Source organism: Lissotriton helveticus, chromosome 5_1 (genome assembly GCF_964261635.1).
Source record: "Lissotriton helveticus chromosome 5_1, aLisHel1.1, whole genome shotgun sequence".
NCBI classification, from domain to species: Eukaryota; Metazoa; Chordata; class Amphibia; order Caudata; family Salamandridae; genus Lissotriton; species Lissotriton helveticus.
Window position 1 is genome coordinate 1058049301 of NC_136065.1, and position 25953 is coordinate 1058075253.

Below are 25953 nucleotides of genomic sequence, written 5' to 3' on the forward strand. Positions count from 1 at the left end.
TTCCTTCAATTAAGAATAAACCATCATAAAAATGAGGTAAATGCGAATGAACGAAGTAGAGCAAAAAATTAACAGTACAAAAGTCTTTGCTCTGATGAATCTATCCTGCAATTTTTCAATTTGTAGAAATGATGCAACAATTGAGAGAGCGTGAAACCGCCCATTGATTAAAGCGTTTCCCGGCAACTCAATCAGGTATGTACTATAGACACCGGAAAGATTCAAGTATTAGTTGGGAGTGAAAAAATCACCCCAAAAACCTACAGCGATAGATAGCCGTGGATGAGGGTAAAGTAAACCACCCAAAGAGCTCAAATTAAATTACGGCTGAGCTATTCCACCCAATAGCTGAACCAGAGCAGCCAATATGGACTTGAGGGTATAAATAGTCAGCCCCAATAAAAAGAAGATCCTTTTCCAGGGATCCCAGAGAAGAAGGTGAACATAAGGAGGTTGTTGGATCAACAAATATTGTATAGGCCTGTACTAGGGGAATGCAAACACTTATCATTGAATTGGAATAATTAATATATGAAATGTTTGTTTCAAACAATAAAGAATAATCTAGAAAATTTTGGAATAATGTATGTAAAATAAGGTGGAGAATGTGGAGAGTAGATTGTGGTTAAATTTATGAAATGTTGAACTCTGTAAATAAATATGAAGAAATCTCAGTTTCTATAACAAGTATTTTATATTTTTGTCTTAAAATTTAGAGTGGTTTTAATGAAATATTGTCCTGAAGAAGGTGACTATCTATATCACCGAAACGCCGCGTCGACATATTTTTCCTTGTTTAAATGTTTAAATGGATATTGTTTTTAAATCATGAAATGCTTTTTATGAATAAATGTGATGTTTTTAATGAATGATACTTGTACAAACAGATAATAAATCTCAGAGATAAAACTGACAAATCTTTTTGGCTCCACATTCTCATTGGCTCCATTTGATGTATTTTTGCAAATATGTTAAATAGATTTATCTTGCTGACAGTGTAAATTTGTTAATCTTGATTCAACCTCAGATACAATCCATTGTTTCACCAACTATCTCTGCCCTGGATCCCTTAGAGACTAAAGTCTCTTTATCCAAACTAATACATGAAAAGGGAACCTTGACATTTGTTTCATAGCCTCTCTTCGTGCACCATTCACTTGTCTTCCTTCTCTGAATAGGTAGGCTTCTAGGCGGTTGCACTTTGCTCAGACTTCAGGGGATGCCCCCTCATCTCTGGCAGATTTGTGTAATAGGAGCTCTTTGAGAACACTGTGGAGCAACCCTTATTTGTTGAAGAAGAACTTGGAACTGGAAAAAGGTGGGAAAACCTGGATTCCATCTTTGCACTCATTTGAACATTAGCTAAGACACCCTGTTAGAGGAACAACGGGCTATTGTGTGGCTGCTGGCATGTAGAAGGATCTCTGGCAAGAAGAAGTATTGCTTGACGAATGTGAGGGAAGGAGAAGGGCTGTGGTTATCAGATAACACGGAAGGCACTAGCAAACAGTGGGGAAGAATTCCTCCTGATACTGAGAGTTCAGTTGTAGTGTTGACCTCCATGTGATTAGACCTGGTCAGTCATGATGGTTTCCCCTGCTAGGGACATCACAGAAGCGTAGAAATAGTTTAGGTGGACTTCACACTTGTATAAAGAGGGAGCTGCATTATTTTAATTGACTTAAGAATAGGCAGAATAACAATCATTTGAGATTTTGAAAAAAACAATAGTATATGCTACTTGACATTGTTTTTCTGTAAATTAGGAAAATTACTGAAAAGCTGTCAGAGGCTGAGATTGGGGATAGCCCTTTAGCCCTCCACCCACCACTGCTGTAGTACCTTTAGCTTCTGTCCTCACTCCCTTCTGAAATCCGAAAACCACTGGAGAGCGAGAGAGAATTAAAGAAAAGAAGAAGAGTGTGCTGTCATCTGCAATTGCCTGGATGTCTTGAGCTGCTTTTCCTTGTATCTAAACTCTGGAAGTGTGTCTAAAAGGTTGAGGAATGCATGTCTCTGGTTGGTCACCGGAACATCCTGGACAAGAGTGCAGATTACATTTAAAGAAGTACTCCGCAGCCTTGCAGCACTGGATTCTTGGCTGTGTGCACTTTCTGAAGACAGACAAGTTACCAAAATGAACTGGACTTTGGTTGTGGCTCTAAAGAAACAGGAAGTCTGTCTGTTCTTGGATCGATGGCAGTAATTTCTCAGTAGATCGTGGTAGTTGGAATTGTCTTGTGATCTTGGTAATTGCATTGGTTGATAGCTGAAGCTTAGTTAACTCCTAGATTTAGTGGTGATTGAACCCTCGGTTGTGACCGTGATGCAGAGAGCAGAGGAGTCTTGATTCCTCCTTGGAACTATGAGCTGCCTCCTGGTAAAATCAGTGAATATTGGAAGCATTGGAGTTTACCAGCCTAGAAGGTGACTGACCGCCCCGCCTCCCCAACTTGTGTATTGTATGAGTAATCCTTTGGAAACTTTAGTTTGTTTTTTGAGCAGGAGTGACCCCAATGGTAATTTTTGGTAATGTTTACAGACTAAGGTTACCATTACGATGGTGGGCGGACACTGTGCGGTATGTGGGACCGTCTGCCATGGCGGTGGCATCCCCCATTCCCAGCATTGTGGCGGGCGGTGCTCACAGCACCGCCCGCCACAATGCTGGGAATGCACGTTGTGCTTTGGAATGGGCATGGTGGCAGGCACCGCGCGGTGCCTGCCACCTTGTCCATGCCAATGTAGGGAGTACCACAGGTACCCCCCAAGTGCACCCCTCACCCCCCAACACTCAGGGGCCCCGCAACGGGCCCCCAACACCAGACACTGCATGCCTTTCCATGGCGTCAACGCCGCCATGGAAAGTCTCCTCTCCGTCCTCATCATAATATGGATTGTGGTGTCTTACAGACACCACCACCATATTGTGGCAGTTTTTCACCCGGTCGACGTGTCGACTGGCGGAAAGGCGGTGGATGGTCTTCCTGTCCGCTGCGAACCCCCCAGCCAATCTAATGTGGCGGGGGTGAATCCTGGAAGGATGGCAGGCGGATCCCCACCACCGGGCCGGCAGTGGCTACCACAGCAGTGGCGGGCGGTGGCGATCCGCCCGCCATCCTAATGGGCCCCTTAGTACTGTCCTTTACAACACCATTTGCTCTTATGTCTGTTTTTTGACACTTGCTTCAAACATTTATCTCTTCTGATTCCCTTCATTCAATTTTTGCTGTTTTAGTCCTTTTAATTATCAAAATATTTTCTTTTTACTATCTTGGTTTTGGATTTTTATTTATTATTTTCTTTTACCTTTAATGGTATTTTGGTGTTGCCTAAATGCTTTGCTCTCATTTCTCTGGTGAAAGTCTTTCTTCTTTGCACCTTCATTCCCAAGGGTAAGCCCATGTTTTCTCATTGAAACTTTATTTTCCTGCTAAGATAAAAGATGACTACTTTGATGGACCCTTTCCCCCAAACTGCTAGTCTGGTCTTTTACACACTTGTCCGTGGTATACCATTTGAGGGAACTGTAATTTCCTGAATATACTATGTGGATGAGATTATAATGAGCATTTTTCCTATGGATCGGATACCCTTCAGAGCCTCTCTTTATATAACTGATTTGCTACAGGAACGTTCTAGTCTTTTGTTAGTCATCCTGAGGTTTCCCTGCTTTTCACTTACCAACCAGCGTGATTATTTTTTAGACTGGGCAAGGTAACCTAACAACTTCTTCAAAAACATCCCCTGCCCTTAGGTAGTTGCATACACACATGGGAATTTCGAGGGTATGTCATTCATTTTTCTTTCCTCCTTGATGGATCGTCCTTCTTTGTCTATTTTGGTATTGGCCTTTCTGAAAGAAAAATCTATACTAGTTAGTTCATCAGTGTAATGTTGGTCAAAACACCTATACATTAGCATTGCTAGATGTGGAGGATTGTCATGCACCTCTTGCAAACAACAAATATTGCTCCTGCATTATTCAGTAATGTAGCAGAACAGACACTCTTATTGGGCATAGTATAACCAGAAACGTCTTCCTCACTATAATAACAATAACTAATGTTGGCAACCCCCAAACATTGTCAGGGGCCATTCGATAACGCAATTAATATATCTTCATCCCGTTCAGCATTATGTACTGCTTGGTCCAGAACTATTTCGCAAAATGTTACCCTTGCTAACAAAAAAACTCAAAAAATACGAGCATTTACGAACTCAGTTGGTATGCGGTCTATCCAGTTGAGATGGTGCTTTGGGGAGGGGGGCACACTGTACCACATGGCGAGACAGAGTGACGCAGAGAAGCTCACAAGGAAGTCAGCTGGCAAATACATGTTTTCTTGTGGAGTTGTTAACTAACAATGAAAAAATAATAGCACCCTAAAAATTAGCAGTGTTAGGACATAGTAATGCGTTCATGCACCAGGACGAAGTAAGGCCTGCATAAGCCTTCAATGAAAGAAGCAAGAAAATAAGAGTGACACTGAGGCCAACCAAAGTAATTCTAATCAAAAGGAGGGGGGGAAAGAAGCAGAGGTTCATTCTGCTGCCAAACGATACTGGTTATCAATCAAAAAGATCTAGGATTTGTCCCCGCCCCCACCATAGATCACTTTGCTCCTCTACTATAGCCTTTTCCTGTTTTATATTCTAACGAGCCCTTGATTTTACTGTATTGGAGCAATTAAAACAATTAATCCTTAAAGTGTTGACAATTTGAACAGTATTTATATATTACGTTACACAGTGATCGTTTGAGGTTTAGGTGTATGTTTAATTCTATGTTGCTTTATTCCAGATGGAAACATTTTAAGGTAGAAAAGAATATACAAATTTGTTGAATATGTTGGGAATAAATGCCTGAGTTGGGGTATGGGATGTAGTTCAGGAGACGTTCAAGGTTAGGTTTGCCTCATGTGTAGGGATTAGGGTTATGGAAGGGATAAGATTTTTGGACTGTACGAAAACATTAATATAATTCTCAACATAAAGCAAATGGTTGAGTTTAGGATTGGGTAACTGGGATTAGGGATTGGGGTTGGGTTACTTTACCTTTATATATTGGGTTAGGGTTAGTGGAAGGAGTGCTTTAAGGGCCATTGTGGGTTTAGGGTTGTTGTAAGGATTAGTGTTAGAATTAGAGAATGATTCAGGTTGGGTTCAAGGGTTAGGGGTTAGATTGGGATAGAGTGATAGAAGGGTTTGAGTAAGAAAGAGTATTTATTTGAGTTTTATATAACGCTGGCAAGACCCGGAGGTATCAGAGCGCTTCACATGAGGATTAGGACGTGTTACAGCGTTACATCAGTTACAGTTACATTACAGTTACATCCGTTGCTTGTGCATTCAATAAACATAGAAAAGAACAAGACCGAGGGAGGGAGGTGAACATAACGGGGAGATGAGAAAGAAAACAATGTCTGATGTCCAGCTGGGTTGGTGCCGGCCAAGGAGGTGAACCAGAGTCAAGCTCCTCTTTAGCTACATATGATAGCTCCACCTGGCATTAGCCAAAGTTTACTCTAGCTCCGCGATAACTCTGAACAATTATGAATCTGCCCAGGGGGCAATGTCATAGTTCTATCGAAGCAGCGTCGGTCGCCTCGTCCGCCAGCTTGCCCCCAGTGAGTGTGAAACAATAGTGAGTGTTTGGGCATTTGTGCAGGCACCCTGTGGTCATGCTTCATGTTTTCACTAATTGTCGACTCGTATCCTGGATATTAATGGTGTTCATTGGGGATCGGTATATTTCAGATGGAATGATAGGAAAATGTATTTATATGAACCGAGTCCAGATTCAGGCTAAAACAACATTATCCTGTGTCTCGAGCGCGGACGCCATTTTAAAGTTGGGCCGAGCGTAAGGAGGATTTACATGAGACACTATTTTCAACTTGAACATATGTCCAGACAGAGTAGGGGGGAGATGTAACACAGGATGGACTGGCAATATCCTTCATCAAATGGCAGAGACCACATGGTGTCAGCAAAAAAGGTTAGTGTTTGGGCTAAGTGGAGAATCAGTGTAGAGGTAAAATTGTACTTTTTTAACATCTTCATTTTATGTAGTCATACATGTTAGCCACAACTTTTTCGCCTCTAATCTCTTACCTATTTTTTGTGTTCTTTCTTTCTATTTTAACATACACATTCTGTCAGGGCAGTTTTTTTGTCTTACAAACTACCTAACTTTACATCATTAGGAATTGGTGTCTAAATCTTCAGTTTGCTATTGAATCCTGGGCAGGTAATATTGTGTTTTGTGACTTGCAAATGATGGGCAGAGTATGGGATGGTGGAAGAGCAATAACAGAAGTGAAGTTCTGTTTAGATGAATGATCATTAAATTTTACCTCTTGTGTTCTTGGTTAGACAACTACACTCATAAAAGTGGGATTTAGTTTTTAAAATAAGCTACATTTACTAGTTTACTAGTTTAGTAATCGCATGAGATTACATTGATGTTGTTAAATGGATGGGCACAATTTGATGGACTGTTTAAAAACAAATGTGACTGTTTAAAGTGTGAACTGTGGAAAAAAATCATAATTGATTTGCTTTTTAAATTAGTATCTTATGGATGAATTGACAATCCATTTAAATTATGCAGTTTCTATGTACACTAGGATGTTAGATAAATGCAAAACATATATATACCTGAAAGACTATTCTAATAGCTGTTGGAGATAACCAACAGAACCAACAAAATGGTATCATTACAGTTTGTTTTGCACGCCTGTCTTGATCACCGTTTGCCCAAGAAATTCTGTCTGTTGGAAACTGACTGCCGAGTCATGGTAGTTTGAGGATTCAGATTCAGTTTTTGCAGAAATGCCTTCTGCTGCCTTTGGTATCTTTTGCTGTTTTTTTTGTAACCAGGCTGAACCAATTTAACCATATTTCTGGATTTCTTTATGTTTGGACTCCTACCACCTGGTTCTGTATCTAAACTGTGAATGATTGTATAACAAGCACGTTACCCTTTATTTCTCACACCGAATGGCTTGCAAAGGATAATATCAAGTCTGCGAATGGAAATCTCCTGCAGCCACAGGCACAATGTCCAGTTGCCAGTGTGGTACCTTCTGTTGGAGGAACAAAACGTATTTACATGGTCGGCTAGCCTTATTGGTGTTAGACCTCTTTTTAGTCGAGTAGACCTCAGAGCAGAGTCAGCATGGATTGAAAATGGCCTCTGAAGTCACCTGACATCGGCCCAGATGTAGGGATCTTTGCTGAAATGAGCACTGCACAAAAAAGGGGCACTATTACCACACCAGAGTTTTTGTGGGGAAGAGAGGGAGGTGATAAGATTCAACAAGCGAAATGATCTTTCATCTCTTTTTTTTCTTCTCGCCCTCCCCTTGTTTTATTTTTAGAGCATTTGGACCCAACCTTTTACTCCTCAATCCCTGCGTTATATGAAAGCCAGTGGCGTAGCTTAAGGACGGAGGGGAATTTGGGTGCTACACCCCCGCTAATAAATCTGATCTATAATAAATCGTTGGGTGCAGGTGTTTTCAGTCGGGTATGATGAGGATTGTGCTGGATTTCATGTGGGATTATAACATACACACAGAGGCAAAAAAACACACACACTGCACTGTCTCTCGGCTATGTTCTAAATGTCTTTAAAAATGTTGGTTATTTTACAAAATATTGTGTTTTAAGTACCCCTTAAAATCTGCACTCTGTTCCTTTCCAACCGCCCCTTCTTCGCTGCTTCTCTTATAACGTATTTTAATATGATATGCCTGCATGGGTGTCAGACAACATGAAGCTCACACCTCCATATCTTACTGATCAAGCTACGCCCCTGATGAAAGCAAGGAGTAGCAGGACAGTCCATAGCTGTTGCTCTGTCTGTTTGCAATAAGAAATTGGGTGATGCAACAATAACAGTGCCCATCTTTAAGTGAAGTTTGTTAAGAACCATATTCCTATCATTAAAAAACCTACCTCCTGTGGCTTGTCTTCCTTACACGGTCAGCTATGTTTTCCACCACTCCCTCTCCTTTTCTTTAAAACACAGCCCCACGACTCCCCTGACAACTCCCTTCAGTCCCCCGCTAGGCATGACCATCTTGACCGTCACAGAGGATTCGATTTTATGTGAAGGATTGTATAACATGGTTGCAGATATCATTACAGTTTATACACCTTCGTTCGTGCGCCCCCTAGAGCTGCACTCCCTGTAATATTTTTCTTTTACATTTGAGTTATTTTTTTTTGACCAAAAGTTATATTATAGTTATGTTTCACATAGGCATTTCTTCTCACTGACCACTCCGAAATCGCATTGGAGATTGCTGGGTGGTCTCCTTGTTAGGTGGTGAGTCGGGGTCTCATGATCTATAGCATTGTGTTTGTTGGATTAATCACATATGCTTGCACTACAAATCCTGAAATTGATGTAATTGGTTCATAACTACTGACGGACAATTAAAAATGCTATGTATAGCCTACAAAGATGCTTGTTTTGCGGATGGTATATTTGAATGTTACATAACAAAATGTGCTATTTTCTGTCTGTGGATTGCAGAATGGTGATTCCCCCCCCCCTCCTATCTCTTCCCTCCCCCCCCCCCCCACACGGACCCCCATGAAAAATGTAAAAAGGACTGCATCTGTTGTGCATGCTCTGTTTTGTATTCTGCTGCCTAGGATCCCTGAGGGTTCCAGGCTTTATTGCAAATGCAGCTCCGCTTAGTATCTAAGTTGAGGAAGAAGCAGTGAATTATTGTATCCCATTGCCGTAATGTTACACCTGTGACGAAATATCTTAATCATCTGTCAGCTTGATGTACCAACAGTAGTTGGCCACTTTGAAAATGTAATGCCTCCGCTGCCTATACACAGATGTAGGGTCCTTACACAGGAAAAAGTTGCCCTAGAGTCTATATTTTCTTATAATGATTTTTTTATTAGGATTAGCTTTTGGACATTAGAATACATTTGATTGTCGAATAAGTTTGTTCCTATTTCATGCTTTCCGTATCCTGTTATGTGTAATACTTGTGTCAATTGTACTTTTGACATTATGAGTAGAATTGTTTACACAGTGACCTTGATAATAATGAACTGTGAACTTTTGTTGTAGAAGGAAGACCCAACAAAAGTCAACCCACGATTTTGGGAGGAGCTGTTTCTGTTGAAGGTATTTTTTTTTTCCATAATCAATAATGAATTAATGTTTTTTTTAATGTTTTATAGCTTTATATGGCTCAAAGATGTGGGGCCTGATTTACAAGGGTAAAGTTAGACGAAAGTCTAACTTTACAACTTTCGGTATTCACAAAGGGCATTTACTACTCGTAAATGCCCTTTGTGAATACCGAAAGTCGAACTTTACGGCTTTCAGTATTCACAAATGTCATTTACGAGTGGTAAATGTCCTTTGTGAATACCGAAAGTCGTAAAGTTAGGCTTTCGTCTCACTTTACCTTTGTGAATCGGGCATATAGTTATTATGTAGAGTTCTCAAACTTCAAAGAGTGTTACTGAAAATATCCTGTTTAAATCATTTTCTGAAATTGTCATTGCTGTTCAATCATTTTCATTCACAAATATACTTCTTTTATTTAGTGACTGATCATGGAGAATTGTTTTCTGCAGAATAATATGGCCCCAAATGTATTGCATGTTTAGCTTATCTATTTGAATGATTCGTATAGTAAAGGCAGGCAACTTCCATGGCACGTAGAAAAGATGACTCTGGGTACTGCGAAGGGGAATGTTTTTAGGCTCCTGAAAAGAGATGGATGATAAAAATCCTTAGGCTTATAATAAACCTCAGATTGGTCTCAGTTGAAGTAGCAAGTGCTTTAAAAACTCTTTGACAAAGACCCCCACCAATTTGTGAAGACTTGTAGTATAAAAAGGAGCATATTGGGGGGTAGTCTAATTGTTGTTTGTAATGTCCATGGACACACTTCCTTTATTGCTTTTCATTATATCATTGTATGTGTTTAGATTCTTGTGAAGCGGGTCCTATTAGCGTCTGCTGTAATGTTTTGTTGAGATGTGAATTACAGATGTATATATGCTTCATTGAAAACTAGTCTTTTTCAGCATTTGTAAGTTGACATTTAATACTAAAGTAAAAGTTGAGAAGTAGCTGCCTGATATTTGAGAAAATGCTATTTAAATTGGAGTACGGTGCTTCCTTCAGTACCTGCGTCGAAACGGAAACGTTGAAAATAAATGTAAAGCAAGGGTTCCTGCATGAATTTCGCAGTTGGCCTGCACCAGTGGTGCTGGAACAATTTTCAGAGTGGGGGTACTGCCATTCATGTTACAACATTGAAGTCAAAGGAATTGTGAAAAATCCATGCGTCACACAAAGTGTTGCATATGTATTTGGCAGGAGAGTGGTAAGGGCGCAGTATGTAACTTGAGGTACTTTTTACATAACAATACTGCAAATATATCACTAACCCAAGGTGTGGTAGCGCACTGTATTTACAGTCACATTTTCCACTGAAATGACAACTAAATGTGCACAGACATACAGTTTTACTGATAAAACTAGGCACAGCATAAATGATAATCGGTGGGAATAAGGTTTCAGCAAATATATCAGTGTGTTGATTTGTTATGCTCTTATTAGAATCTTTGATTACACCACTCTTCAGATTTAAAAAATGTGCTACATTTGTCTTTTCCTAGTTGCTGTTATTGTTTATGAACAATAATCTCTCTTAATAATTTTATAATATAAACAGAAACTCTCCCCTGCATCCAGTGGCTGGTGAGATAGGAAAGAGGGAGAAGGGGGTAGCAAGAAAGCAACAAGGTGCTGCTTGTCCATGAAAGCGGGGTGTGGGTGGACTAAGTGTGGTGGAGGTGGGTGTAATTCAGAAAAGGGTTTCAGTTTTCAGGACGCCCCCTGTCACAGACAGTTCGGTGGATCCAGCTGTGGGGTTACATGTGCCAGCTCTAGGATTTTAGCGAGTGGTGTTTAATCCCATAGGGTCGCCGGCACTTGTTAATCAAAGCACAAGTAGGTATGCTGGGCAGGTGAGTTCACTGAATTCTTCATGTCAGAAACTGGATTCATGGGCCCCAGATTTTCTCATAGAGTGAGAGTGTGTTATCAATGCCTGTAGTCAATTTCTCAATGCCTGACAGGCCTGAAAGTTTGTGCAGCCAATCTGTGTAGGTGGGAGTTTTGTCTGTGCCCCATTTAGCTAGACTAACTTGTTTAACATACAGAGTGCCAATGTAGTGAGTGCCCTTACCTTTGTTGGAGGTGGGTAGTTAATGGCGTTAAGGAGTCCTAGTAGGATATAGCTGGGCTGATTGGGGACATCGGTCAGATCTTTCTGTCTCTCCCTGTAGTGTCCAGTGTGAAAATCAAAGCTAGAAAGACCTGCTTTTAAATAGATTGTTAAGCCTGATTTTTTAATCCACCCAGTATTTCAGGTGCCTATTTCTCCATCTCACTGATGGATTATTTTCAATGAACCTTTAATCAGAAACAGCTGGAGCTGTCTGGCAGCTGCAGATCCTCTAGGTGCGGCAGCTCCTTATTGTTAAAACCTCAGAAATTTCGGAAAAAGATAACCTACAACTGAGCCTTCTCTGGAAAGTCCCCTTGAATTTGGAACTCCCTCTCCCCTGAAATCAGACTGAACCTGTCAACTGCTTAATTAAAAAAGAAGTCAAAATGTTTTTGAAGAGCAAAACTCTGCCCTAGAATTTCTGACTCAGCATATGGACATTTTGCTGGCACAGTGTTTCAACATGGACTCTCACTCGTTGCCGACGTCTAGGTGTTTAACTCGCTGACCTCCTCCCATTTTGCAACGGATATTGACAGCATTTGTGTTGCTTGGTTGTCATGATTATTTCTTGCCTAGCCAATTGTAAAGCACTCTGATGCCCTACTAGGGTCAAGTTTGCGCTATATAAAACTTTATAAATAAATTAATGTCGTTCAACACTTTTCCAAGTATCTTTTAAGTTTAGGGCAATGCCATAGCAATTGGGTCAGTGTTCCTGTTTGGCCCCATCTGGACCAGCAGCCTTCATCCCCCCGTGACGCCTTCTGGCCAATCTGGCCTGGGTGTAATGCCAATAATGTACAATCTTAAGCAGGAGGAAGAAAGGGCCCTGCTTAAGATGTCGGTCCATTCCTTTTGGGTAAAGGAGCATCCTAATTCAGATTGCCATCGAATTTGTCCAGGAGACTTGGCGGGCTCCAGGTGGTGTTCAGAATAGCATATATATCTCAAAGGAAACTTTTGCCGGTATGGCGAGTGAGGAGTCACTTCTCAAATGGGCCATGCCGCGTGAGGGTGGATCAGGGGGGTGAGTAACTAATTTCTGATGGCTGTGTAAAGCCCATGTTCTTCTGCTCGTATGCCATAGCTAGTCTGAATTTTGGGGAAATCCTTAAGGCCCGAGTGGTCAAAGAAGTCTCCAACTCTTTCGAAATTCATCTCTTTCCATGGGAGAAATGCCATGGCCTTCATGGCAGGGGGAAAGCAGGTTTGCCTATAATAGGCGTGTACAGGTGAATATGTGTAGACAGTTTTCTGGAGAGCTTGCACCTGGCCCACGTTCCCACTGTGGCTCGGGTGGTAGACGAAATGTAGTCCCCTGGAGGGTGGTGTTTTTTTTTTTTTGCAGTCATGGGAATCTTCAAGATTTGAATCCCTGATATTGTTTGATCAATGAAGCGCCATTGATTTTCTGTAAGGGGTCTGTTCCATTACAATATGCACTGTAGTTGGGCTGTATGATAGTAGTGATTTAGGTGGGGATCCCTAGTCCTCCATCCGCTAACTACAGGTAGGCCATTTTCCTGGTTATGCGTGGTTTCTTGCCGTAAGTATCTTTAATAGGCTCTGTAGTTTCCCTAGCGCCCGTGGGGGTGGCTGGAGAGGAATTATCTGCATAATGTAGAGGAACTTTTGGTAGGAGGATCATTTTAATAGCAGCTATCCTACCTAGCCAGTTGATGTTCCCTCCCTTTCACGTCTGCAAGTCGGTTCGGATGTTGACCATAGGTCATTGTAGTTGCGCTCTGCTGTTTTCCCTGTTGAGGGGCAGGTTTTTAAACCAAGGTAAGGCACCCATGGGGCCGCCCATGGGAAGAGGAAGAAGCGTCCCAAACTGGTTTGTCGCTCCGGGTCACGGCGATGTTCAGGATTTGTGATGTTTGTAAATGAACTTTATAGCCAGACACCCTGCCAAAGGCCTCCAGCTCCTGTTAAGTGCCGGAAGGGAGGTGTGTGGTTGAGTCAGGTCTATCATAACGTCATCCGCGTAGAGTGCTATTTTATGCTCTTGGCAGGCAAAGGGGATGTCCGTGATTTGCGCGTTTGTACGTATTCTCTCTGCCGTAGATTTAATATACAGGGCCAATGGGAGTGGGTTTAAAGGCGTGCCCTGCTTTTTGCCTTGTGCTGTAGTAAAGCTCTGTGACGCCAATCCGTTAGTTCTTACACATGCTGTGGGCTCTTGGTAATTGCACCAGACCCACTTCCGGAACCAGGCACCTAAACCTGCACCCTCCATTACTAGGCAGAAAAAAAGGCCAGTGTACCCAATCAGAAGGTCTCTTTGGCATCGATCGATATTAGTAGGGCTGGTGTATGGGGCGTCCCGTTTTATCGATGAGATGGAAAAACTGCTTTGTGTTGTCACTGCAGGTATGATCTCGGCTCAATGCCAGACTGGCCATACCTAGCATTGGGTGAATCAGGAGGCAGGAAGGGTGGGGGGGGGTGCACTGCAAAATTCCTTGTATATTTAGCAGTATTCGGGCAACAATAAAAGAGTCAAGATAACTCTGGAGATTAATGTACCTGCCTGGGAGAGATGCTAATTTTGTCTAGTAGTAATTTTTGACTCTTCTAAGGTAGCACAGAGGATTATTATGCCTGCTACAAAGAACGTGTACAATGCATATCAGACAGTATTTTATATGCATAGCTCAGTGGGGTTACTCCTTTTGTCACAGAGATTTGTTACTGAGCCGTTCATAAGTTACAATTGTAATATAGCGCAGTGAGCAACTAACTATGACCTGCCATCAAAGATCTGTATGTAAATTGTTGGTACAGATTATAAAATCATTTTTTCCCTAGTCTTTCATTATCCTGATGTTGCTAATAAAGGTTTGTTTGGGTAGAAATACATTCTTATTATTAAAGTCAACCCTAACCACTATGTTATGTTCTTACTCCTGAGTTTGTGCTTCTGCAGACTAAGGACTCTTAAAACAAGCATTGGCATATCTAATAGGTCTCGCCTTTGGGACCTTAGAAGTGTTTAGCCATGCAACAGTTGATGTTGTTGCGCCAAGGATATTTGGTTGGATAACTAAACACTTATAAGGTCTCAAAGGCGAGACCTGTTGGCTATGCCAACGCTTGTTGTCCCGGCGCTGACTCCAGAATAAGAAACCATGAGCGAAGTAGTGATTAGGCACCTCCAGAGGAATTTTACAGGAATAAATGGGTTTTTATGGCTTTCCTAAAAACGGACAAACTTTGAATTTCTCTAATGTAAGTAGGTAGAGCGTTCCAAGCTTTAGCTGCAAGAATGCGAAAAGAGCGTCCTCCCGCTCTACTACGTTTGAACCGAGGAACTTCGACCAACTTTTGGCCCGCAGAACGTAATGTTCGTGAAGGAGCATACAGGTTAAGAAGCGGGCAAAGCATCCTAGGAGTAGTCAGTCTAAAGATTTTAAACGAAATACAGAGAGTCTTGAACTGTATTTGTTGGGCTACAGGTAGCCAGTGTGCCTTCGGATGGTCGCAGAGATAGAGCTAAATTTAGACAGACCTACTAGAGCTCTAACAGCCGCATTTTTAATGCGTTGCATTCGGACAATTTCTGCCTGATTAGCGCCCAATAACAATGAGCAGGCGTAATCAAGTCTAGACATCACTGTGGCCTGGACTATCATCTGTCTGGTGTCAGAGTCAAAAAAAATTTCAAGACAGGTTTCAGGCTACGCAGCATACCGAAACAAGTAGCGGCAACTTTCTTTGTATGGGTGGAGAAGCTAAGGGTCGAGTCTAACCAGACTCCCAGATTTTTCACTTCTATCTTCGGTTCCGGAGCTTTTCCCAAAGTAGATGGCCACCAGTGATCTCCCCATAAATAGGTGTTCCTGCCAACCAGTAGTACCTCAGTCTTAGCCGCATTGAGCTGTAAGCAGTTAGCTGTCAGCCAGTCAGCCACTGCAGACAGCCCGGCTCTGAATCTGACATGATCCCCGGTTGCACCCTCCGATAGGGCAACCACCAGCTGCGTGTCGTCCGCGTATGAGACGATGTTAAGGTCCCACACCCCGGCGACCGCAGCGAGCGGTTGCACATAGAGATTGAACAGGGTGGGGCTCAAGGCCGAGCCCTGAGGAAACCCTGCTCGCTAGAATGTGCCCTAGAAAGAAAAGGAGGGGTAGAAACGCGAAAGGAACTCCCTGACAGGAAAGATTACACAATTTAAGGAACAAACAATTACTGCTGAACTCGGGGAGTGCTTAGAAACGGCCTAAACTCCGGTTTAAAAATATAACTGAACAGCTAACCCCCCTCCAACCACCACCACCGCCTCATGCGTAATGCAGAGATTTATTTTTAAGAACAGTAAACACGCTGGCCAAATTACAAGGGGAATATGATGCCTCAAACTAGGGACTATCCTTCGAAAACAGATGCAGGTGTCACCCAAGCAAGGGTCGGGAAGGGATGTGAAAAAGCATTCCGAGCCTGGGAAGTAAGGGTCCCACCTAAGGACAAGCAGGGCAGCGCCATGAAGCCAAACAATTGGCAGGCGTTGAGCTTCACAGTGACTCCTGGCACCATGCCACAGCCCCTTGGCAAAGACAGAGTGAGGGCCGGAGCCTAAAACCCCGCAGTGAGAGGGCAGTGCTGCGGAACCATGACTTCCCCTTTGTGCGGACCATCTGCCCGAGTATGACGGGCACTGGCACCGCATGGCACGGTGCCAGGGCAGCACAGTGCTCGCTAATGGTATAGCTGCATTTTTAGAGCACCCAGTGGCACACTGCGGCACGCCCAGCGCGGATGCAGTGGGCACTGGAAGACAGAGTGCCAACTACAGGTCTAGGGGGCGCTGCCCATCACTCTGACAATTCTTTATAGAGCGCCACCGCACACTCAACCTTCTCTCAGCGCTTTGAATAGTGGAAGTGGTTGCATGTATTCCGGCACAGACACCGGGAAGGCGACCCTCGCCCTCTGCCCCCAAAGCGACCCTTTAACGGGAGATACAAACTGACAACACTAGAGACAGACAGACACGAGAGATCAGACTGACACAGGCAGCGGAGCTGCACTAGAAAGACAGACAGACACACAAGTGAGATCCTGACACACAGCGAATGACTGACCAGCAAAGTATTGGTTTCTAAAGGCATTTGATTCTTGCTTAAAAAGTATTATTGCTTCCAGGGAGCGTGCGGCACGGCACCGAATTGAAAGGCAACTGATACGACCTGCATCCCAGACACATGCAGCGTTTTGCTTGCGGGAGGGAGCAGGGGCACCATATGTTTACAGGATTATTACAAACAGATGTCGCCAAAGCTCGCTCCCACAAGGGAAACTCCAAACGTGCACGCGTTGCAATAGAAAGCAATGCAAAACGTGCACGTTTTTGGCCAGAATGCTGATCGATTCCAAAAGATCCCCGCCTGTGCAGCGCATGCATGCGCGCTGCGTAGGCGAGACCTAAAAAACCCTAGCAGTACGGATGACATGCGAATCCTACACCTTTGCCTTATGTGACATTTTCTATACACTGATTTACACATGTATGATCCATTGTCTCTGTAGATGTGTGTGATGTAAAGTGCCCGACACCCTACACTTGAATGAGAGGTGCTCGAAAACTGATGAAATACATGTAAGAGAGGGACTATGTATAGATGGAGGAGCACTCCTAGAGGACGGTAGTGAGGGTATCATTGAAGAGCCCCAGCAAAGATGGTCGTATCCTGGTGCAAAGTAAAGTCATTATTTAATATGCTTTAAAAGCTAACACAATTAGACATATAATGACAAATATGTTGTAGAATACACCAATTTCCCCAAATCTGCTTGGGCGGAGAGCCCCCCTCCAAACCTCATCCTTTGCAGTGATCAGGCTCACTTGCTGCATTTGCTATGCACTGATCGGGGGCAGGTCTGGCAAATTTGCTTGGGCTGCTTTGGGTTCCCAGTCTGGCCTTGACCGGCTTGATCGGAATCGATCATGCCCTGCATTTACGGATAAAGGTGAGCGGCCAGTATGCCTGTAAAGATTTTGGTGTCTACATTCAGTAAGGATGCAGGGTGATAGGATGCTCAGTTAGGGTGATCTTTCCCTGGTTTGGGGACCACTGTGATGACTGTTGTTTTCATGTTGTCAGTAAGTGTGCTGTGCCCCTAAATGAATTGTAGAGGGGTGTGAGGATGGCTGCAAATTGGGTGGCGAACAGCTTATAGAAAGTGGCTGTGAAGCCATCTTGCCCAGGGGTTTGGCTGGCTGAAGTTTAGCAATTGCAGCATGGACTTAATCCTCCTGGATGTCTTCCTCCAGGAGGAGGGCGTCCCACGTTGAAAAGCATACAGTAGGTGCTTTAGAGAGATATGCTGCAGCTTCATTGGCGTTTAGGGTCTCTGTGGTATACAGGTCCTTATAGAAGCGCTCAAACGCTTAAGGTATAGCCACATCTGTGCTCGTGTGTATCTCCTGAATTCTACTTCTATGTACTTGGGCCCTTAACCGATGCGCCAGGGGCCTACCTGCTTTTTTGCCACCAGTTTCGTACCTATGCTTGGTGTGAAGAAGGGCATACTCCGCGTCTAGGGTTTTAAGTTGTTTTTTGGCCAGGTTGAATTGCCTCCTCACCTTATGGGAGCCAGATTGTTTGTGAGTGTTTTTTAGGTTTCGCCTGGCGTCCACTGCGCAGCAGGGTTCGCACAGGTGAAATCTTTTGAGTTTCAGTATGGGGTTTTAACCCGCCTCTCTGTTCCATTGGCTAGCTCCATAAATGGAGGCTAGCCATTGGAACAGAGATGCGTCAGTCATTATCCGAGCAGATTCGTGGGCCTTCCGGCGATTATTTTTCGCTGTCTGCCCCTTTAACAACGTCATTGTGGCGGTAGGCGGATGTTTTTTTCCGTCATGTTTTGGTCTTTTTCGAAGTGTCTTTTGCCGGAGTGGGCTGCGCGATTGTTGTCTCCGTGGCTTCTTTCCGTCTTTTTTTTGTTTTCGTCTTTGTTTTCCGTCTTTGCGTGGCTTGTTGTTGTCGTGTCTGTTTTCCGTCTTTGCCTGGTATGTATGCTCCTGTTTTTGCATTTAAGGTAAACTTGTGGCTGTCGTCTTTGTTTTCCGTCTTGTGTGCGTGAGCTCCTCGCCCCCCTCCCCTCTCGTTGCTTGTGTGCGTGAGCTCCTCACCCCCCCTCGTTGCTTGTTTGCCTTTAAGATCTAAAACCAATGCAACCCCTGTCTCACAAGTTTATTGAACATAAAAGCCATCCGCCCTAGTTACATCTGATTACCTTGTTCATGTTCGTTGTAAATTTAATCTATTTTTATGAGGATGTGGATTGAACAACAATACTGATCGTGGAGCATCAAGTATATTAGTTTAATCAGATGTAGGGGTGCTTGTTACTAACAAAACTGCATCCTTTTCAGCACAGGTCAGCCTAGTGGAGGTAGGTAAAGTCTGTGAGAAAAGTGAAATTGTTAAAAGCGCTGTGGTTGTTGGTTAAGTGCCATTGTATTTTATTTTTGTTGCTGAAGATGCATGGCGGAAAAAACTGCTTCATTTCGAAGAGGTCACGGTGATAATTACTTCCCGTTTTTCAATTGAAAGTAATGGGTTTGCTGCTTTAGGGCCCGGCTACCGTTCTAACTTGCTGCGAGTACACTTTAAATCCGTGATACTCAATGTACGGCCCATGGGGCAGCTTGCGTCCAACTTGACCTTTACATGCTGCCCCTCCTTTTAAACAGCAGCAGTGTGTGGGGCTCGCAGTGTGTGGGGGGGCTCGCAGTGTGTGGGGGGGCTTGCAGTGTGTGGGGGGCTTGCAGTGTGTGGGGGGCTTGCAGTGTGTGGGGGGGCTCGCAGTGTGTGTGGGAGGCTCGCAGTGTGTGTGGGAGGCTCGCAGTGTGTGTGGGTGGCTCGCAGTGTGTGTGGGGGCTCTGTGTGTGTGTGTGTGTGGGGGGCTCTGTGTGTGTGTGGGGGGCTCTGTGTGTGTGTGGGGGGATCTGTGTGGGTGTGTGTGTGTGGGGGGCTCTGTGTGTGTGTGCGGGGAGGGCTCTGTGTGAGGGGCTCTCTGTGGGTGTGTGTGTGTGGCATTTGCGAGAGATTAAGCTATTGGCATTGTAAATGACAATGCCATTTATTTATCTGTTTTCAAAACCAACACATAAATAAAAATGTTGTCATTTACAATGCCAATAGCTCTAACTTTTGCAAAGGCGAAACAGTTGCATTGTAAATGCTTGTTAAGTCTTTCACCTGGGTTTTCAGGGCTGTGCGTCTCTCTCTCTCTCCTGAACGTATTGATTCTCGTGGATATGGCGATCAGTGTGCATCGGAGGGCTTCTTTCAGGATATCCCACAGCAGTGAGATGCAGGTATTCAGGTTGTCGTTGGTGCTTAGGACGTGGGCATTATTTCCTCAAGCTCTTTGACTGTAGATTGCATACATTAGTAATTTGTGATTCAGGCGCCATGTCTTGTGTGTCATGGGTACTTCTGGGATGGTCCGCACCTTCGAGACCAGGGAGTGGTTAGAGGGTGCTGCAACCCTAATCTCAACTTGAGTAACCACTGCGACGATGCATGCTGTGTCCAGGAAGTAATCAAGTTTTGCATAGGTTTGATATGTGGCGGAGAAGAAGGTGTAGTACCTGCTGGTCGGATTGTGTTGGCGCCATATATCCAATAGACCTGCCTCCTCTGGTCAGTGCAGGTCCTGAGGTTCTGTGGTTTTCGGGACCGGACTCCATTTTGTTTGCGTTGCTCGAGACGCCATTTTATGTTGCCCTCACGTAGGCCGTGGAGGTAACCGAACGAACAAAGTTGCATGGGTCTCATTTTTCATGTATGCATTAAACAGGCCATTTTCTGACTTGTGAGTGAACTGCAGGACGCTGACCTCTTCACCTGAAACTGACCCTTCACGAAGCCAATTTCTCTGGCTGATCGTTGTCTGAGATTGCCAATCAATTTTCAGGACCTCGTTAACCTTTAGTTTCCTTGCACATATCTTATCCTAATCAGCATCTGAATTGTTTCTTTCCTTACGACTTTTCATTACATGGGTAGTGCTTTCAATTATAAATTTGTCCGGCTTGCAAAGATTGAATTTGGGACAGTCCTAATAATTAACTTTTGGGTTGGGTTACTGTAAATTGGGTTTTTGTTAATGTGATACTCAGTTAGAAAATGTGTCCTATTGGTCAGAATTTTGCGCAGCGGGTGTACATTTATAATGAGAATATTGTGTACAAATGGTGATGTCTTGCTCTATGAAAATTGAACAGTTTCTTGAGTTGCACACCGTGTTGTATTGCTGAGATTACTGTTACTAGCTGCAGCTAATAAATTTGATCTCTGACACCACCTAGAAGTATTCCGTGTCTCTGTTTGCCAAGACAGGAGAACCTGAAGACTTTGGGTGTGTCCCTGGCGCCGCTGGGTTCCAAAACCCGGTTCTTCAGTCCTCGTGGGGTGAAGGCTCCAGTCTGCTTTATTCTTTGTGCCAAGCAATCAGTGAAAGTGTCTCGACTAAATTGAAGTCCCCACTTAGCAGTACGTCGGTATCTGGGGTTGTCCGTATCTGCCCAATGCACTGAGTATGAACTGTTCTTGATGCGCATTGGGAGCGTAAATGGTCACTAAGGTAAAAGTGGGAGTGTGTAGTGTGATGCCTAGGGAAACTAGTCTCCCTGGCTGATACAACTGTGTTTGGAGTACCTGTCTGTGAAAGGAGGAGGCGAGAAAGATCGCTACTCCAGCCTTCTTCCCTGGGTCCGAAGAGAACTATTGGTGATCAAACCAGAGATATTTCATTTGCTTTCAGTCACATTTAGGTAGATGTGTTTCCTTCAACAGGCAGACATCTTACTGGAAGTCTCGAAACAGAGAGGAGCGCTGTCCTTTTCGCCGGGGCATTGAAGCCCCATACATTTAGATTCAGTATTTTAATAATGGTGTGGGCGTGTGCCCAGTGAATGGGGTGTGAGGGACGTGTGTTCAGGACCCTTGGCCAGTTGTGCATCTGTCCATCTATATAGGTGCATGACTGCATAGAAACTGGTCAGCAGAAGAGGAAGTGGGAAAACTCATGCTGGAACTGAGGGATTCAACTACTTCCTCCATGGGTGTCGAAGCAATCGTGTGAACGGTGGTCGTTACTATGACCAAGGAGCATTGCGAGGTACGTAGTAAGGGGGTGGTGGGGTGGAGGCCAAATCCGACCAAAGGCCTTTCAAAAATAGAGTAGGTAGACAGATGTACATATCGGGAAGTGGTATGCCCTTTTCGGTTCAGTTCAGGCAATGGTTGGCCAAGAACCTGCAGTGTCCATGGGCCGAGGCCGATGGGTCTGGGATAGCCTTGAGAAGGTGCAATCTAAGGGCAAGTCGTGGTGTGGCTGTCATGGGACATCTCGGTCTGGTGAGGGCTCCTTGCGTTGGATGTGGTGAATAAGACCAGTGCATTCTCTGCAGCTCTCATCTGCTGTGGGCCTGTTGAGCTTGCCTGTGCGTCTCCTCGAGGAGCAGGGGGCCATCCCGCCACCTCCTGTGTCCCCTGGTATTTTGCTATGGGCGTCCGAGGAAGTGGTCTCTTCTTGGTCGATTTCCAGGCCTATAATCAACTTGTTTCGTATTCGCGTGTGTTTCCCTGTTCCTCGCGAAGGTTGGGTAGAATGGGTGGCCCCACCTGCATTTAGCACCATTGTCCCACAGGAAGGAGGAAGCAGCTCTAAGCAGGTGGCAACGTCGGAGTGTGATAGTGGATAGGTCCTGCTACAACCATAGTTGTAAACCTTCGCACATAATCAAGGCCCTTTCCCACACCACTGCCAAGATGACGTTCTTCTGGCGTAAATGGTGGACACATGTTCGAATGTCCTGGGGCATACGTGGTGCACTGGCCAGTTTGCTCGCTCTATGGGCGTGGTCCAGGACCACCTCTTTCTCTGCTAAGTCCGGTAGAATGTGACGTTACAGGTGGGTGGGTGGAACCATGAAATGTGTTTGTAGCAGAAATATCCGCAAGAACTAAAAACATCTTGGATAGTAGTAGGGCAAGTCGTTATCTTATACAATTAAGTCGAGTTTTCTGTTGAAAGTGCTTTGCCACCTGCCACACACCAGATTCTTGTTTTTACCTAAATTTGACAATACATTATTTTGCCTATTGTCATCCCTAACCGCATGAAGGGAAGGTTGTAAACCAGTGAGTATGGTCCAGAGCAACTGTGTCATTCAACGTATTGCACAATATGTGTGTGCAAATTACTACGTTTAGGCAGACCTATTTTAAGGTCTCTCATGCTGGCCCCCATATCTGCATTGTAAAGGTTCAAGAAAATGGGCCCAACGCACAGGCTTGCTTCAGGTGCTGGTTTTCTTAAATATTATTTCGGGCATTTTGGTTCAGTCACCCTTTTTGGGCTTTAGTCACAAAAATAAAACATTAAAAAACCATCAGAGATCTGCATCGCTGACTGAGTGTACTTTTTGTGTTAATTTGCCATTCACAAACCTTCTCAGTATTGCCTCTGAAAATCTCTGCCAGCCGCTGGTTTCCGTGCATATTACTGGGAATGACATGTGATAACTCCAAAAGGCTGCTGATCCCACTGAGCTGTGTTTACCATAGCGAACAAAGCCACAAAGGGGGATGGGAACCGCCTTGCAGATGCACATTTTTTGTTTTTGTTTTTGTCTACAGGGGAAAAAATTCCCTGTGGAGAAAGTGCTTTAATTCACTCCCTGTAAATCTGGGGTTAGCCTATTCACTTCCTCTCCTAGCAAGAGTTCAGTGTTTCTACAATGGAAATCGTAAAACATGTTTGTAACGGTACCCAAGCTTCCTGGACAAATCACGCACTGGAATGCCCGTGTTACATCCTTTAAGTGGTGTTTGCTGCTGCGAATTTCTCTGCCATGATTTTGATCCCTTAGGCCAAGTAGCACACGGGTTCCTTCTGGCTCCATCGGGGCAGATACTGGGTGACTAGTCTAAGAATGTGCCAGCCCGTCTACTCATGAAGCCCTTCTTGTAAAGGTGGCAACGTGGTCCTTACGATGGGGTGCATCTTCCAAAGTATTGTAAGGAAATGCTACTGGCACTGAAAGCCTTCCTGCCAGTAGTCAAATCCAGACTGGTGATGGTTCAGTAGACCCCGCTACAGTTCTATACATTGTGAGGGAACATGGAGGCCTCTGCATAGCTTGGCTAGCTGGGCTATACATCTATTTGGACCAAACCTGGGACTTGGAATCTTCTTATCATGGTTTTGTGAATTTTAGAAGCAATATTGCTCAACAATAATGGTTGCCGAGTGGCCGCCAACGTCACTGTTGTCTCATAGATAATGTCAGTCAGTGTAATTTCCTGAGTTACACTGGAGCTCTGCCTTCTTTTGGCGTCTTGGCACACTCCATTAGGGCTAAGGTGGTGTCATTTTCAATCTTCAAGCATTCACCTGTCGAGGACCTATGAAAGGAGGCTATGCACGCGACCGCACCCACAATCTATGAAAGAAGAATCTTGGAGGTTTCTTGAAGCAATGCAAGACTTGACTTGAAGGTTTTCTTCTGTGACCTGTTCCTCTAAATATAAGCAGTTTCAACAAGTTCTGCATATTACTAGGACTTTTTTTTACATATGTGAAATGAGTTGTAAGGCTGCACGTACTCCGGGTTTAAATGTCCTCACGTACAACATTTATATAGTTACTTTCTAAATTCATAACTCTCATTAAACACAGATCTTTCCCACTTCAATAAAAAAATGTAAAAAAAAGTGCAGTTATTGGCAGTATCAATGATCTCATTGATGATCATATTGGTAATGTGGTAATATTATGTTACATGTTGTTGTCATGCTGTCATCAATGATGCAGTTGCAGAGGTCCTACACAATGCTGTGCGATGTGCTGGATTTAGAATTGTGTAGCTATTAACAACTTAGAATTTCAGTTTTTGGAGGTTTTTAACTTAAATGCCCCTTTAACTAAAAGGGCTTTTTGAATGCCTGATATTGTACTGCTGAATGAAATCCATATTGTCCAGTAACATAAGTTTTTTTTACTGAATTGTTGCAATTTCATTTTGATATATTTTAACAGGCCATCCTTTTTTAGGTATCGCCTTCCGACAGCTTTTAGCCGAGAGACATCTTGTGGCCGATATCAAAAACTTAACTAGCCTTCGACTTTCCATTGCTTGGCTTTAGTATCATTCTCATTTGCTTGCTTCTTATTCATTGGTTTCCCTTCCTTTTCTCGAGCTAGTCCCTGCTCTGCATAGCTTCTTTACCATCCTTTTGATTGGATTACTTGTATGCTCCCACTTCTTACATTCAGGGAACACCTTTTTCCTTGAAGTACTCCACGAGTGCATGCATTTTCTTGCTGTCTCCCCTATGGGCTCTGTTCTGCTCTGTCCTCCCTCCACCCAAACTTGTCCATTTTTGCCTGCATCTGCTCTCACTTTCGTGAGTTGCTTCTTCTATCCCACTTCAAAAATTGAGGGTTTTTTATGTACTATTCCGTGTGGCATCCGCCGTCTTGGAATGATAAATAAAAAAAAGAACAAAATGGTGCCCAAGTCATTCCATAGGCAGGTGCAGAAATTGAGGTGCATGTCCACACAAATAATTATATGGCCCCCCAGCGCATTTATTTTTGCTAATGCTGACAAAGATCACTGGCAAAACCAACCAGTCCAAAAAGTGAAACCTTTTGGCTTTGCCGATGCTTCTTTTGCTGGTACTACTCCCTCAAAACGCAGTCTCCTCCATTATTTGCTAGGCATAAGGCATGGCATTCCAATAGTTTTTCACTCTTCATGTCTCTACCCTCATCCTCTTCCCCATCTGTCCATTGTCCCTTCTCCTTCCTCGTGAACTATTCTGACGCACCACATGCATTTATAAGGCTGCAGCACCATGGTTAACTTCTACATTTTCTTGCGGTGGATTTACATATAGTCATGGAAAAACTAAAGTTAATTTGAAGTTAAAGTTAACTTCTTGTTAATAGTGGAGAAAACAGCCTAGAAAGATGGGAAATTAACAAATTAGGTAACAACCTTAGCTCTCACCCTGTTTTCATATGTGAACGGTGAAAATGACATATGAATGATCGACCGAGTTAGTGTTTTGGTAAATGTGTAAGGGTTTGCATGTCTTCTATAGAGGTATTTCCATAAATTTTCTGCCTGTGGTACTTCCCGTGACCCACTGTAATTGGGTTATTAGTTCTTGATATGTAAAAGTGTAATTATATCCATATGTAATCCTTATTTTCTTGAAATGTCTTTTTATTAAAACCACATACCCTATCCATGTTGGAACCTTCCATATACACTCTCTAAAAAGAGCATCAAAAAGGGGAAGCTTGTATTGCAGAAAACCACACTCAAAACAAAGAAAATGAACATCCAAACACATATTTACCCCCCTTAATTGTAATACCACAGGTCCCACCTGCATAAGGCGGAAGGCTAAAATGGGAATCGAGAGGAGAGAAGGGCAGTACAACGAAACCTAATTCAAAAGCACTCCAACAGTGCCTTACCACTCTATTCTGATCACTCGGCAGCCTACTTGCTTTGTACCCATTCTTACCCCGTGCATCTTGCCTTCCTGTTAATTTTAGGGTTTTTTTAGCACGTGGATTTATAGAGAAGCGACTTCACTTCCAGGATTGACCTCTCCAAAATGAG

General features: G+C 43.6%; 1 protein-coding gene across 1 annotated transcript in view; it reads left to right on the forward strand.

Annotated features, from left to right (window-relative positions):
- Positions 1-25953, forward strand: part of ARMH3 (armadillo like helical domain containing 3) — a 693715-nt gene that overhangs the window by 77202 nt on the left and 590560 nt on the right. Inside the window, exon 3 of the mRNA XM_078643614.1 lies at positions 9107-9163. Within this exon, the coding sequence (XP_078499740.1) occupies positions 9107-9163 (57 nt within the window). The remainder of the gene's footprint in view (positions 1-9106; positions 9164-25953) is intronic.